Genomic DNA, 16,306 nt, shown 5'->3' on the forward strand with positions numbered 1-16,306 from the left:
TCCTTCCCTCTCATTTCATCCCCCCTCTTTCCTCCCCTCCCCTTTCCTCCCCTCCCCTTTTCTCCCCTTCCCTCTCCTTTCCTTCCTTCTCCTTTCCTTTCCTTCCCTCTCCTCCCCTCATCCTCCTCCCCTCCCCCCTCACCTCTCCTCCCTTCTCCTCCTCTCCCCTCCTCTCCTCCCCCCTCACCCCCTCACCTCTCCTCCTCCTCTCCTCATTCTCCTCCTCTCCCCTCCCCCTCTTCTCTCTTCCTCCACTCTCCTCTCATCCCCCTCCCCCCTCACCTCTCCTCCCTTCTCCCCCTCTCCCCTAATCCCCTCCTCCCCTCACCCCCCTCCCATCTCCTCTCCCCTCCTCTCCCCTAATCCCCTCCTCCCCTCACCCCCCTCCCATCTCCTCTCCCCTAATCCCCTCCTCCCCTCACCCCCCTCCCCTCTCCTTTCCCTCACCCCCCTCCCATCTCCTCTCCCCTCTCCTCTCCCCTAATCCCCTCCTCCCCTCACCCCCCTTCCCTCTCCTCTCCCCTCCTCCCCTCAACCCCTCCCCTCTCCTATCCCCTCTCCCCTCCTCCCCTCACCCCCTCCCATCTCTTCTCCCCTAATCCCCTCCTCCCCTCACCCCCTCCCATCTCCTCTCCCCTAATCCCCTCCTCCCCTCACCCCCCTCCCATCTCCTCTCCCCTCCCCTCTCCTCTCCCCTAATCCCCTCCTCCCCTCACCCCCCTTCCCTCTCCTCTCCCCTAATCCCCTCCTCCCCTCACCCCCCTCCCCTCTCCTTTCCCTCACCCCCCTCCCATCTCCTCTCCCCTCCCCTCTCCTCTCCCCTAATCCCCTCCTCCCCTCACCCCCCTTCCCTCTCCTCTCCCCTCCTCCCAAACCCCCCCCCCCCCCCCCCCCCCCCTCTCCTTCCCCTCCTCCCCAGTGTGTGACCAGTTGGCTCTGGGTGTATCTGCAGTGTTTGGCCCGTCCCACAGCTCCTCAGTCAGTGCTGTCCAGTCCATCTGTAACGCCCTAGAGGTGAAAGAGCATCACATTACAACATAACATTAGATAAAGTTAGACAATATCACATTCAAAATTAATATAAAATAACATCTGAAAAATAAATCACATACTGTAACACATGACGTGACATCATAACATGACACCATGAGGACATGACACCATAACATGACACCATGAAGACATGACACCATAACATGACACCATGAAGACATGACACCATAACATGACACCATGAAGACATGACACCATAACATGACACCGTGAAGACATGACACCATAACATGACACCATGAAGACATGACACCATAACATGACACCTTAACATGACACCATGAAGACATGACACCATAACATGACACCGTGAAGACATGACACCATAACATGACACCATGAAGACATGACACCATAACATGACACCGTGAAGACATGACACCATAACATGACACCATGAAGACATGACACCATAACATGACACCATGATGACATGACACCATGACATGACACCATGAGGACATGACACCTTAACATGACACCATGTGGACATGACACCATAATATGACACCATGAAGACATGACACCATAAAATGACACCATGAAGACATGACACCATAACATGACACCATGAGGACATGACATCATAACATGACACCATGAAGACATGACACCATGATGACATGACACCATGACATGACACCATGAGGACATGACACCATGAGGACATGACACCATAATATGACACCATGAGGACATGACACCATGAGGACATGACACCATAACATTACACCATGATGACATGACAGCATAGCATGACACCATAACATGACACCATGATAACATGACACCATAGCATGACACCATAGCATGACACCATAACATGACACCATAATGCCATGACACCATAACATGACACCATGATGACATGACACCATAAGGACATGACACCATAACATGACACCATGATGACATGACACCATGATAACATGACACCATAACATGACACCATGATGACATGACACCATGATGACATGACACCATAACATGACACCATGATGACATGACATCATAACATGACACCATAACATGACACCATGATGACATGACACCATAGCATGACACCATGATAACATGACACCATGATGACATGACACCATAGCATGACACCATGATGACATGACACCATGATAACATGACACCATAACATGACACCATGATGAAATGACAGCATAGCATGACACCATAACATGACACCATGATAACATGACACCATAGCATGACACCATAACATGACACCATGATGCCATGACACCATAACATGACACCATAATATGACACCATGATGACATGACACCATGACATGACACCATGATGACATGACACCATAGCATGACACCATGATGACATGACACCATAGCATGACACCATGATGACATGACACCATGATGACATGACACCATGATAACATGACACCATAACATGACACCATGATAACATGACACCATAGCATGACACCATAACATGACACCCTAACATGACACCATGATGACATGACATCATAACATGACACCATGACATGACACCATGATGACAAGACACCATAACATGACACCCTAACATGACACCATGATGACATGACATCATAACATGCCACCATGACATGACACCATGATGACATGACACCATGACATGACACCATAACATGACACCATGATAACATGACACCATAGCATGACACCATAACATGACACCCTAACATGACACCATGATGACATGACACCATGATGACATGACACGATAATATGACACCATAACATGACACCATAGCTTGACACCATAATATGATACCATAACATGACACCATAATATGATACCATAACATGACACCATAACATGACACCATGATAACATGACAGCATAGCATAACACCACAACATGACACCATGATGACATGACACCATGACATGACACCATGATGACATGACACCATAACATGACACCATGATGACATGACACCGTGATGACATGACACCATTTTTTTTTTTTTTTTTTTTTTTTTTTTTACCTTTATTTAGCCAGGCAAGTCAGTTAAGAACAAATTCTTATTTTCAATGACGGCCTGGGAACAGTGGGTTAACTGCCTGTTCAGGGGCAGAACGACAGATTTGTACCTTGTCAGCTCGGGGGTTTGAACTCGCAACCTTCCGGTTACTAGTCCAACGCTCTAACCACTAGGCTACCCTGCCGCCCATAGCATGACACCATAGCATTACACCATAATATGACACCATGATGACATGACACCATGACATGACACCATAACATGACACCTTGATAACATGACGCCATAGCATGACACCATAGCATGACACCCTAACATGACACCATGATGACATGACATCATAACATGACACCATGACATGACACCATGATGACATGACACCATAACATGACACCATGATAACATGACACCATGATGACATGACACTATAACATGACACCATGATGACATGACACCATAGCATGACACCATGATGACATGACACCATGATAACATGACACCATAACATGACACCATGATAACATGACACCATAGCATGACACCATAACATGACACCCTAACATGACACCATGATGACATGACACCATAATATGACACCATGATAACATGACACCATAACATGACACCATGATGACATGACATCATGACATGACACCTTAACATGACACCATGATGACATGACACCATAACAAATCACCATGATAGCATGACACCATAGCATGACACCATAGCATGACACCATGATGCCATGACACCATAACATGACACCATAGCATGACACCATGATGACATGACACCATAACATGACACCATGATGACATGACACCATGATAACATGACACCATAACATGACACCATGATGACATGACACCATGATAACATGACACCATGATGACATGACACCATGATAACACCATGATAACATGACACCATAACATGACACCATGATGACATGACACCATAGCATGACACCATAGCATGACACCATGATGCCATGACACCATAACATGACACCATAGCATGACACCATGATGACACGACACCATAACATGACACCATGATGACATGACACCATGATAACATGACACCATAACATGACACCATGATGACATGACACCATGATAACATGACACCATGATGACATGACACCATGATAACACCATGATAACATGACACCATAACATGACACCATGATGACATGACACCATAACATGACACCATGATGACATGACACCATAACATGACACCATGATGACATGACACCATGATAACATGACACCATAACATGACACCATGATGACATGACACCATGATGACATGACACCATGATAACATGACACCATGATAACACCATAACAAGACACCATGATGCCATGACACCATAACATGACACCATGATGACATGACACCATGAGGACATGACACCATAACATGACACCATAGCATGACACCATGATGACATGCCACCATAACATGACACCATGATGACATGACACCATGATAACATGACACCATAGCATGACACCATAGCATGACACCATAATATGACACCATGATGACATGACACCATGACATGACACCATGATGACATGACACCATAGCATGACACCATGATGACATGACACCATAGCATGACACCATGATGGCATTACACCATAACATGACACCATGATGACATGACACCACGATGACATGACACCATAGCATGACACCATAATATGACAGACACCATGATGACATGGCACCATGACATGACACCATGATGACATGACACCACGATAACATGACACCATGATAACACCATGATAACATGACACCATAACATGACACCATGATGACATGACACCATGATGGCATGACACCATAGCATGACACCATGATGACATGACACCATAACATGATACCATGATGACATGACACCATAACATGACACCATGATGACATGACACCATGATAACATGACACCATAACATGACACCATAACATGACACCATGACATGACACCATAATATGACACCATGATGACATGACACCATAACATGACACCATGATGACATGACACCATACCATGACACCATGAGGACATGACACCATAACATGACTCCATGAGGACATGACACCATAACATGACAGCATGACCCCATAGCATGACAGCATGACCCCATACCGTGACAACATGACAAGACGACACAACAACATAACAAACCAAAGGAGAGGAGGGTGTTTTTACATTCATATACTTATTACACCGGTGTTTTTGATTGTTACAGATTATCCCGACTACAATCTTGCTTTACGTTGTGTTTACAACATTATGAGGTAGGGGAGAAAAATAGAAACGAGAATACATTTAAATTAACATTTTAACTTGTATTGTTCGTCCCGGCTAAGGTACCCCACATCCAGACGCGCTGGAAACACCCGTCAGTGGACAACAGAGACACATTTTACATCAATCTCTACCCAGAATACACTGCAATCTCCAGAGCCATACTGGACATAGTGACTTTCTTCAAGTGGAAGAGCCTAACAGTGGTCTACGAGGATAGCACAGGTAGGAACAGAACACACACACACACACGCACACAGACACACACACACACACACACACACACACACACACACACACACACACAGTACCAGTCAAAAGTTTGGACACCTACTCATTCAAGGGTTTTTATTTTGACTATTTCCTACATTGTAGAATAATAGTGAAGACATCAAAACTATATTCTTCAAATTAGCCATGCTTTGCCTTGATGATAGCTTTGCCTTACAACAGGCCTACAAACCCTCAGTCCAGCTTCTCTCAGCCTATAGCGGACAGTCTGAGCACTGATGGAGGAATTTGTGCGTTCCTGGAGTAACTCGGGCAGTTGTTGCCATCCTGTACCTGTCCCGCAGGTGTGATGTTCGGATGGACCGATCCTGTGCAGGTGTTGTTACACGTGGTCTGCCACTGCGAGGACGATCAGCTGTCCGTCCTGTCTCCACGTAGCGCTGTCTTAGGCGTCTCACAGTACGGACATTGCAATTAATTGCCCTGGCCACATCTGCAGTCCTCATGCCTCCTTGCAGCCTGCCTAAGGCACGTTCACGCAGATGAGCAGGGACCCTGGGCATCTTTCTTTTGGTGTGTTACAGAGTCAGTAGAAAGGCCTCTTTAGTGTCCTACGTTTTCATAACTGTGACCTTAATTGCCTACCGTCTGTAAGCTGTTAGTGTCTTAACGACCGTTCTACAGGTGCATGTTCATGAATCGTTTATGGTTCATTGAACAAGCATGGGAAACAGTGTTTAAACCCTTTACAATGAAGATCTGTGAAGTTATTTGTATTTTTATGAATTATCTATAAAAGACAGGGTCCTGAAAAAGGGATGTTTATTTTTTGCTGATTTCATGTACGTATGTACTGTATTAATTAACCTATTCATTCTGTGGTGCATCGTTTTATATGAGGGGCTTGTTGTGTGTCAGTACCAGAGGTCACCCAGCCTCTACCATCTGTTCTCTAGGTGGCATCCAACAGATTTTCACTTGGTTCTCTGGTCTGAGCCAACATGGTCGGGCTTCTAAGTGAGTGAGTGAAACACACACACACAGAGAGATACACACAAAGACCCAACATAATCATGAGTAAACAAAATATAATTATTTCCAATGTGTCAAGTAATTAACAAAAAAAAACTGAGCAAACTAGAATGCTATTTGGCTCTAAACAGAGAGTACACAGTGGCAGAACACCTGACCACTGTGACTGATCCCAAATTAACAAAATCTTGGTGAGCATAGCCTTGCTATTCAGAGAGGCTACTGTAGGCAGACCTGGCTATGTGCACACTGCCCACAAAATGAGGTGGAAACTGAGCTGCACTTCCTAACCTCCTGCCAAATGTATGACCATATTAGAGAGACATATTTCCATCAGATTAGACAGACCCAATTCGAAAACAAATCAATTTTTTTTATAAACTCTCATATCTATTGGGTGAAATACCAAAGTGTGCCATAACAGCAGCAAGATGTGTGACCTGTTGCCACAAGAAAAGGGCAACCAGTGAAGAACAAACACCACTGTAAATACAACCCATATTTATGTTTATTTATTTTCCCTTTTGTTCTTGAACTATTTGTACATCGTTACAACACTGTATATATACATAATATGACGTTTGTGAGTGTAATATTTACTGTTAATTTTTATTGTTAATTTCACTTTTGTTTATTATTTATTTCACTTGCTTTCGCAATGTAAACACGTTTCCTGTGACAATAAAGCCCCTTTGAATTGAATTGAATTGAGAGAGAGAGAGAGAGAGACCGAGACAAAGTGAGAGACCGAGACAAAGTGAGAGCCCGAGAGCCCGAGACAAAGTGAGAGACCGAGACAAAGTGAGAGACCGAGACAAAGTGAGAGACCGAGACAAAGTGAGAGACCGAGACAAAGTGAGAGACCGAGACAAAGTGAGAGACTGAGACAAAGTGAGAGCCCGAGAGCCCGAGACAAAGTGAGAGACCGAGACAAAGTGAGAGACTGAGACAAAGTGAGAGCCCGAGAGCCCGAGACAAAGTGAGAGACCGAGACAAAGTGAGACCCCGAGACAAAGTGAGAGCCCGAGACAAAGTGAGAGCTCGAGACAAAGTGAGAGACCGAGACAAAGTGAGAGCCCGAGACAAAGTGAGACCCCGAGACAAAGTGAGACCCCGAGACAAAGTGAGAGGCCGAGACAAAGTGAGAGGCCGAGACAAAGTGAGAGCCCGAGACGAAGTGAGAGCCCGAGACGAAGTGAGAGCCCGAGACGAAGTGAGAGACCGAGACAAAGTGAGAGACCGAGACAAAGTTCTTCAAGATGAATCTGAGGTCATTGTTCTTATTGCATGTAGGAAAGTTTAATTTAAACACAATGGTTGCATCCCCAAATGGCACACTATTCCCTACATAGTGCAATGCATTATGGTCCCTGGTCAACAGTAGTGCACTATATAGGGAATAGGGTAGCATAGGGCTCTGGTAAACAGTAGTGCACTATATAGGGAATAGGGTAGCATAGGGCTCTGGTCTAAAGTAGTGCACTATGTAGGGAATAGGGTGCCATTTGGGATGGAAACGCAAATAATACCTGGGTAAAATATGAATATGGAACCTCAGCTGGGTACAACCATGAAACCTCAGCTGGGTACAACCATGGAACCTCAGCTGGGTACAACCATGGAACCTCAGCTGGGTACAACCATGGAACCTCAGCTGGGTACAACCATGGAACCTCAGCTGAGTACAACCATGGAACCTCAGCTGTGTGCAACCATGGAACCTCAGCTGGGTGCAACCATGGAACCTCAGCTGGGTGCAACCATGGAACCTCAGCTGGGTACAACCATGGAACCTCAGCTGGGTACAACCATGGAACCTCAGCTGGGTACAACCATGGAACCTCAGCTGTGTACAACCATGGAACCTCAGCTGTGTAGTGGGTGCAACCATGGAAGCGCAGCTGTGTAGTGGGTACAACCATTGAACCTCAGCTGTGTGCAACCATGGAACCTCAGCTGTGTGCAACCAATGAACCTCAGCTGTGTACAACCATGGAACCTCAGCTGTGTACAACCATGAAACCTCAGCTGGGTACAACCATGAAACCTCAGCTGGGTACAACCATGGAACCTCAGCTGGGTACAACCATGGAACCTCAGCTGGGTACAATCTCAGGCAGGGATACTGTTTAGAGTTCTCCAGTATAGAACTACTAGGTCTAACCATACTATATTGTATGATATGTTGTGTTCCACAGGTCTGATGCGGATGCAGGAGTTGATCAAGGCTCCGTCTAAGTTGAACCTGAAGATCAGGATACGGCAGCTTCCACCTGGAGAGATTGATGCCAGACCTCTTCTGAAGGAGATGAAGAAAGACAAAGAGTTCTATATCTTGTTTGACTGCTCCTACCGGACCTCCGCAGAGATACTCAAACAGGTACCGCCCTTAACCCTGACCGTAACCCTAGCAACCCCGACCCTAACTCTAACCCTGACCGTAACCCTAGCAACCCCGACCCTAACTCTAACCCTGACCCTAACTCTAACCCTGACCGTAACTCTAGCAACCCTGACCCTAACTCTAACCCTGACCGTAACCCTAGCAACCCTGACCCTAACTCTAACCCTGACTAGCAACCCCGACCCTTACTCTAACCCTGACCGTAACTCTAGCAACCCCGACCCTAACTCTAACCCTGACCGTAGCTCTAACCCTGACCCTAAACCTAACTCTAACCCTGACCCTAACTCTAACCCTGACCCTAAACCTAACTCTAACCCTATCTCTGACCCTAACTCTAACCCTGACCCTAACTCTAACCCTGACCCTAAACCTAACTCTAACCCTATCTCTGACCCTAACTCTAACCCTGACCCTAACTCTAACCCTGACCCTAAACCTAACCCTACCACTCTGGCACCAAGATACTCAGGTAGCACAGGACCATGGCTTTTGTGGAGTGATGGCTAATGCGGCTTTGTGGAGTGATAGCTAACGCCGCTTTGTGGAGTGATAGCTAACGTGGCTTTCTGGAGTGATAGCTAACACGGCTTTGCGAAGTGATTTTAACAAAGCAAATTTGAGGAAAATGCTACCGAAGTTTTATCAACACGTTGACTGTACTACTCCAACTTCCGGGATGCCTACAAGGCCCTCCCCTGCCCACCCTTCGGCAAATCAGATCATGACTCCGTTTTGCTCATCCCTTCGTATAGGCAGAAACTCAAACAAGAAGCACCCATGGTAAGGACTGTTCAACGCTGGTCTGACCAATCAGAATCCATGCTTCAAGATTGTTTTGATCACGCGGACTGGGATATGTTCCCGGGTAGCCTCTGAGAATAACATCGACGTATACACGGACACGGTGACTGAGTTCATCAGGATGTGTATAGCAGATGTTGTTCCTACTGTGACAATTAAAACCTACCCAAATCAGAAACCGTGGATAGATGGCAGCATTCGCACAAAAACTGAAACCACAGCATTTAACCATGACATCGTGACTGGGAATCAAACAGACAAAACATAAAGAGACAACGTGGAGTCGCAATTTTAACAGCTCAGACACGATACATATGTGGCAGGGTCTACAGACAATCAGGGACTACAAAGGGAAAACCAGCCACGTCGCGGACAACGACGTCTTGCTCCCGGACAAGCTAAACACCTTCTTCACCCGCTTTGAAGATAATACAGTGCCACCCGACGTGGCCTGCTCTTTCGTTCTCCGTGGCCCGAAATGAGTAAGACATTTAAATGTTTTAACCCTCGCCGCGTCCTCAGAGTATGCGCAGACCAGCTGGCTGGAGTGTTTACGGACATATTTCAATCTCTCCCTATTCCAGTCTGCTGTCTTCTCTTGCTTCACCATTGTTCCTGTACCCAAGAATGCAAAGGTAACTGAACTAAATGACTATCGCCCCGTAGCACTCATTTCTGTCATCCTGAAGTGATATGAGAGACTAGTCAGGGATCATATCACCTCTACCTTACCTGCCACCCTAGACCCACTCCAATTTGCATACCGCTCCAATAGATCCACAGACGATGCAATCGCCATCACTCTGCAACCTGCCCTATCCCATCTGGACAAGAATAATACAAGAAGAATACCTATGTAAGAATGCTGTTCATTGACTACAGCTCAGCCTTCAACAATACAGTACCCTCCAAGCTCACCATTTAGCTTGGGGCCCTGGGTCTGAACCCTGCCCTGTGCAACTTGGTCCTGGACTTCCTGACGGACCGCCCCCAGGTGGTGAAGGTAGGAAACAACACCTCCTCTTTGCTGATCCTCAACACTGGGGTCCCACAAGGGTGCGTGCTCAGCCCCCTCCTGTAATCCCTGTTCACCCATGACTGCGTGGTCACGCACGCCTCCAACTCAATCATCAAGTTTGCAGATGACACAACAGTTACATGCCTGATAACCAACAATGACGACAAAGCCTACAGGGAGGAGGGCCCTGGCCCTGGAAAATAACCTCTCCCTCAACGTCAACAAAACAAAGGAGCTGATCGTGGACTTCAGGAAACAGCAGAGAGCGCACGCCCCATCCACATCGACGGGACCGCAGTGGAGAAGGTGAAAAGCTTCAAGTTCCTCGGCGTACACATCACTGACGATCTGAAATGGTCCACCCACACACAGTGTGGTGAAGAAGGCGCAACAGCGTCTCTTCAACCTCAGGAGGCTGAAGAAATGTGGCTTGTCACCTAAGACCCTCACAAACTTTTACAGATGCACAATTGAGAGCATCTTGTCGGGCTGTATCACCGCCTGGTACGGCAACTGCACTGCCCGCAACCGCAGGGCTCTCCAGAGGGGAGTGCAGTCTCCCTAACGCATCACCGGTGGCAAACTACCTGCCTTCCAGGACACCTACACCACCCGATGTCACAGGAAGGCCAAAAAGATCATCAAGGACAACAACCACCCGAGCCACTGCCTGTTCACCCCGTTATCATCCAGAAGGCGAGGTCAATACAGGTGCATCAAAGCTGGGACCGAGAGACTGAAACTGAGACTGCTTCTATCTCAAGGCCATCAGACTGTTTAATAGCCATCACTAGCCGTCTACCACCTGGTTACTCAACCCTGCACCTTAGAGGCGGCTGTCCCATTTACATAGACATGGAATCACTGGCCACTTTAATAATGGAACACTAGTCACTTTAATAATGTTTACATACTGCTTTACTCATCTCATATGTATTTACTGTATTCTATTCCACTATATTTCAGTACAGTACAATGCCACTCCAACATTGCTCGTCCTAATATTTATATATTTCTTAATTGCATTCTTTTACTTTAGATTTGCGTGTATTGTTGTGAATTGTTAGATACTACTGCACTGCTGGAGCTAGGAACACAAGCATTTCACTACACCCGGCAATAACATCTGTTAAATATGTGTATGTGACCAATAACATCTGCTAAATATGTGCATGTGACCAATAACATCTGCTAAATATGTGCATGTGACCAATAACATCTGCTAAATATGTGTATGTGACCAATAACATCTACTAACCATGTGTGTGTGACCAATCACATCTGCTAAATATGTGTATGTGACCAATAACATCTACTAACCATGTGTATGTGACCAATCACATCTGCTAAATATGTGTATGTGACCAATCACATCTGCTAAATATGTGTATGTGACCAATCACATCTGTTAAATATGTGCATGTGACCAATAACATCTGCTAAATATGTGTATGTGACCAATCACATCTGTTACATATGTGTATGTGACCAATCACATCTGCTAAATATGTGCATGTGACCAATAACATCTGCTAAATATGTGTATGTGACCAATCACATCTGCTAAATATGTGTATGTGACCAATCACATCTGTTACATATGTGTATGTGACCAATCACATCTGCTAAATATGTGCATGTGACCAATAACATCTGCTAAATATGTGTATGTGACCAATCACATCTGCTAAATATGTGTATGTGTCCAATCACATCTGTTAAATATGTGCATGTGACCAATAACATCTGCTAAATATGTGTATGTGACCAATCACATCTGTTAAATATGTGCATGTGACCAATAACATCTGCTAAATATGTGTATGTGACCAATCACATCTGTTAAATATGTGCATGTGACCAATCACATCTACTAAATATGTGTATGTGACCAATCACATCTGCTAAATATGTGCATGTGACCAATCACATCTACTAAATATGTGTATGTGACCAATCACATCTGCTAAATATGTGCATGTGACCAATCACATCTGCTAAATATGTGTATGTGACCAATCACATCTGTTAAATATGTGCATGTGACCAATAACATCTGCTAAATATGTGTATGTGACCAATCACATCTGTTAAATATGTGCATGTGACCAATCACATCTGCTAAATATGTGTATGTGACCAATCACATCTGCTAAATATGTGTATGTGACCAATCAAATTTGATTTGATACAGATTAGTACATTATACCACACACTACACGTTACAGGGGGAGTAAACTGAAGATGTACTATGTAGTTGTGTTATGGAAATGGTTAATGGGAATTATTATGCATTTCTCTGTGGATATTTAACGATATTGTGCTGCTATCCCTACACATTGGACACACACACACACACACACACACACACACACACACACACACACACACACACACACACACACACACACACACACTCACACACACACACACACACACACACACACACACACACACACACACACACACACACACACACGTGTGGCTAAATGCCTTTTTGGTTTTCATGCCGTTTCCTAAAAAGTTATTGATGTTTTATAATGAGAAGAGCCACCCAGTGAGAACTGTCCAGTGGGAGTCTATTGGGAACCACCCAGTGGGAGTCGATTGAGAACTGTCTAGTGGGAGTCTATTGAGAACTGTCCAGTGGGAGTCTATTGAGAACTGTCCAGTGGGAGTCTATTGAGAACCTTCTCCGCTGTGCAATCTGGTTTCCGAGCTGGTCACGGGTGTACCTCAGCCACGCTCAAGGTGCTAAACGATATCATAACCGCCATCGATAAAAGACAGTACTGTGCAGCCGTCTTCATAGACCTTGCCAAGGCTTTCGACTCTGTCAATCACCGTATTCTTATTGGCAGACTCAGTAGCCTCGGTTTTTCGGATGACTGCCTTGCCTGGTTCACCAATTACTTTGCAGACAGAGTTCAGTGTGTCAAATCGGAGGGCATGCTGTCCGGTCCTCTGGCAGTCTCTATGGGGGTGCCACAGGGTTCAATTCTCGGGCCGACTCTTTTCTCTGTATATATCAATGATGTTTCTCATGCTGCGGGCGATTCCCTGATCCACCTCTACGCAGACGACACCATTCTATATACTTCCGGCCCGTCCTTGGACACTGTGCTATCTAACCTCCAAACGAGCTTCAATGCCATACAGCACTCCTTCCGTGGCCTCCAACTGCTCTTAAACGCTAGTAAAACCAAATGCATGCTTTTCAACCGTTCGCTGCCTGCACCCGCACGCCTGACCAGCATCACCACCCTGGATGGTTCCGACCTTGAATATGTGGACATCTATAAGTACCTAGGTGTCTGGCTAGACTCTAAACTCTCCTTCCAGACCCATATCAAACATCTCCAATCGAAAATCAAATCAAGAGTCGGCTTTCTATTCCGCAACAAAGCCTCCTTCACTCACGCCGCCAAACTTACCCTAGTAAAACTGACTATCCTACCGATCCTCGACTTCGGCGATGTCATCTACAAAATTGCTTCCAACACTCTACTCAGCAAACTGGATGCAGTTTATCACAGTGCCATCCGTTTTGTCACTAAAGCACCTTATACCACCCACCACTGCGACTTGTATGCTCTAATCGGCTGGCCCTCGCTACATATTCGTCGCCAGACCCACTGGCTCCAGCTCATCTACAAGTCCATGCTAGGTAAAGCTCCGCCTTATCTCAGTTCACTGGTTACGATGGCAACACCCATCCGTAGCACGCGCTCCAGCAGGTGTATCTCACTGATCATCCCTAAAGCCAACACCTCATTTGGCCGCCTTTCGTTCCAGTTCTCTGCTGCCTGTGATTGGAACGAATTGCAAAAATCACTGAAGTTGGAGACTTTTATCTCCCTCACCAACTTCAAACATCTGCTATCTGAGCAGCTAACCGATCACTGCAGCTGTACATAGTCTATTGGTAAATAGCCCACCCATTTTCACCTACCTCATCCCCATACTGTTTTTATTTATTTATTTTTCTGCTCTTTTGCACGCCAATATCTCTACCTTTACATAACCATCTGATCATTTATCACTCCAGTGTTAATCTGCATAATTGTAATTATTTGCCTACCTTCTCATGCCTTTTGCACACAATGTATATATAGACTCCCCTTTTTTCTACTGTGTTATTGACTTGTTAATTGTTTACTCCATGTGTAACTCTGTGTTGTCTGTTCACACTGCTATGCCTTATCTTGGCCAGGTCGCAGTTGCAAATGAGAACTTGTTCTCAACTAGCCTACCTGGTTAAATAAAGGTGAAATAAAAAAATAAAAATAAAAAAACTGTCCAGTGGGAGTCTATTGAGAACTGTCCAGTGGGAGTCTATTGAGAACCACCCAGTGGGAGTCGATTGAGAACTGTCTAGTGGGAGTCTATTGAGAACTGTCTAGTGGGAGTCTATTGTCTAATGGGAGTCTATTGAGAACTGTCTAGTGGGAGTCTATTGAGAACTGTCTAGAGGGAGTCTATTGAGCACTGTCTAGTGGGAGTCTATTGGGAACTGTCCAGTGGAAGTCTATTGAGAACTGTCCAGTGGGAGTCTATTGGGAACTGTCTAGTGGGAGTCTACTGAGAACTGTCCAGTGGGAGTCTATTGGGAACTGTCCAGTGGGAGTCTATTGGGAACTGTCTAGTGGGAGTCTATTGGGAACTGTCTAGTGGGAGTCTACTGAGAACTGTCCAGTGGGAGTCTATTGGGAACTGTCTAGTGGGAGTCTACTGAGAACTGTCCAGTGGGAGTCTATTGGGAACTGTCCAGTGGGAGTCTATTGGGAACTGTCTAGTGGGAGTCTATTGGGAACTGTCTAGTGGGAGTCTACTGAGAACTGTCCAGTGGGAGTCTATTGGGAACTGTCTAGTGGGAGTCTACTGAGAACTGTCCAGTGGGAGTCTATTGAGAACTGTCCAGTGGGAGTCTATTGAGAACTGTCTAGTGGGAGTCTATTGAGAACTGTCCAGTGGGAGTCTATTGAGAACTGTCCAGTGGGAGTCTATTGAGAACTGTCTAGTGGGAGTCTATTGAGAACTGTCTAGTGGGAGTCTATTGAGAACTGTCTAGTGGGAGTCGATTGAGAACTGTCCAGTGGGAGTCTATTGAGAACTGTCTAGTGGGAGTCTATTGAGAACTGTCTAGTGGGAGTCTATTGAGAACTGTCTAGTGGGAGTCGATTGAGAACCACCCAGTGGGAGTCAATTGAGAACCACCCAGTGGGAGTCAATTGAGAACCACCCAGTGGGAGTCGATTGAGAACCACCCAGTGGGAGTCAAATGAGAACCACCCAGTGGGAGTCGATTGAGAACTGTCTAGTGGGAGTCTATTGAGAACCACCCAGTGGGAGTCAAATGAGAACCACCCAGTGGGAGTCGATTGAGAACCACCCAGTGGGAGTCAATTGAGAACCACCCAGTGGGAGTCT

At 45.8% G+C, this 16,306-nt stretch overlaps 1 protein-coding gene across 3 annotated transcripts in view; it reads left to right on the forward strand.

The window, feature by feature from the left end:
* Positions 1–16,306, forward strand: part of LOC139387900 (glutamate receptor, ionotropic, kainate 1a) — a 99,530-nt gene that overhangs the window by 25,524 nt on the left and 57,700 nt on the right. For all 3 annotated transcript variants that reach the window (XR_011629233.1, XM_071134251.1, XM_071134252.1), the window contains exons 3-5: positions 920–1,014; positions 5,450–5,612; positions 8,849–9,030. Coding sequence is in view for 2 of the 3 variants with exons in the window: in XM_071134251.1 (XP_070990352.1) it covers positions 920–1,014; positions 5,450–5,612; positions 8,849–9,030 (440 nt within the window). In the remaining variant the exon portion in view is untranslated. The remainder of the gene's footprint in view (positions 1–919; positions 1,015–5,449; positions 5,613–8,848; positions 9,031–16,306) is intronic.

The sequence above is a fragment of the Oncorhynchus clarkii genome, chromosome 29 (assembly GCF_045791955.1).
Source record: "Oncorhynchus clarkii lewisi isolate Uvic-CL-2024 chromosome 29, UVic_Ocla_1.0, whole genome shotgun sequence".
NCBI lineage: Eukaryota > Metazoa > Chordata > Actinopteri > Salmoniformes > Salmonidae > Oncorhynchus > Oncorhynchus clarkii.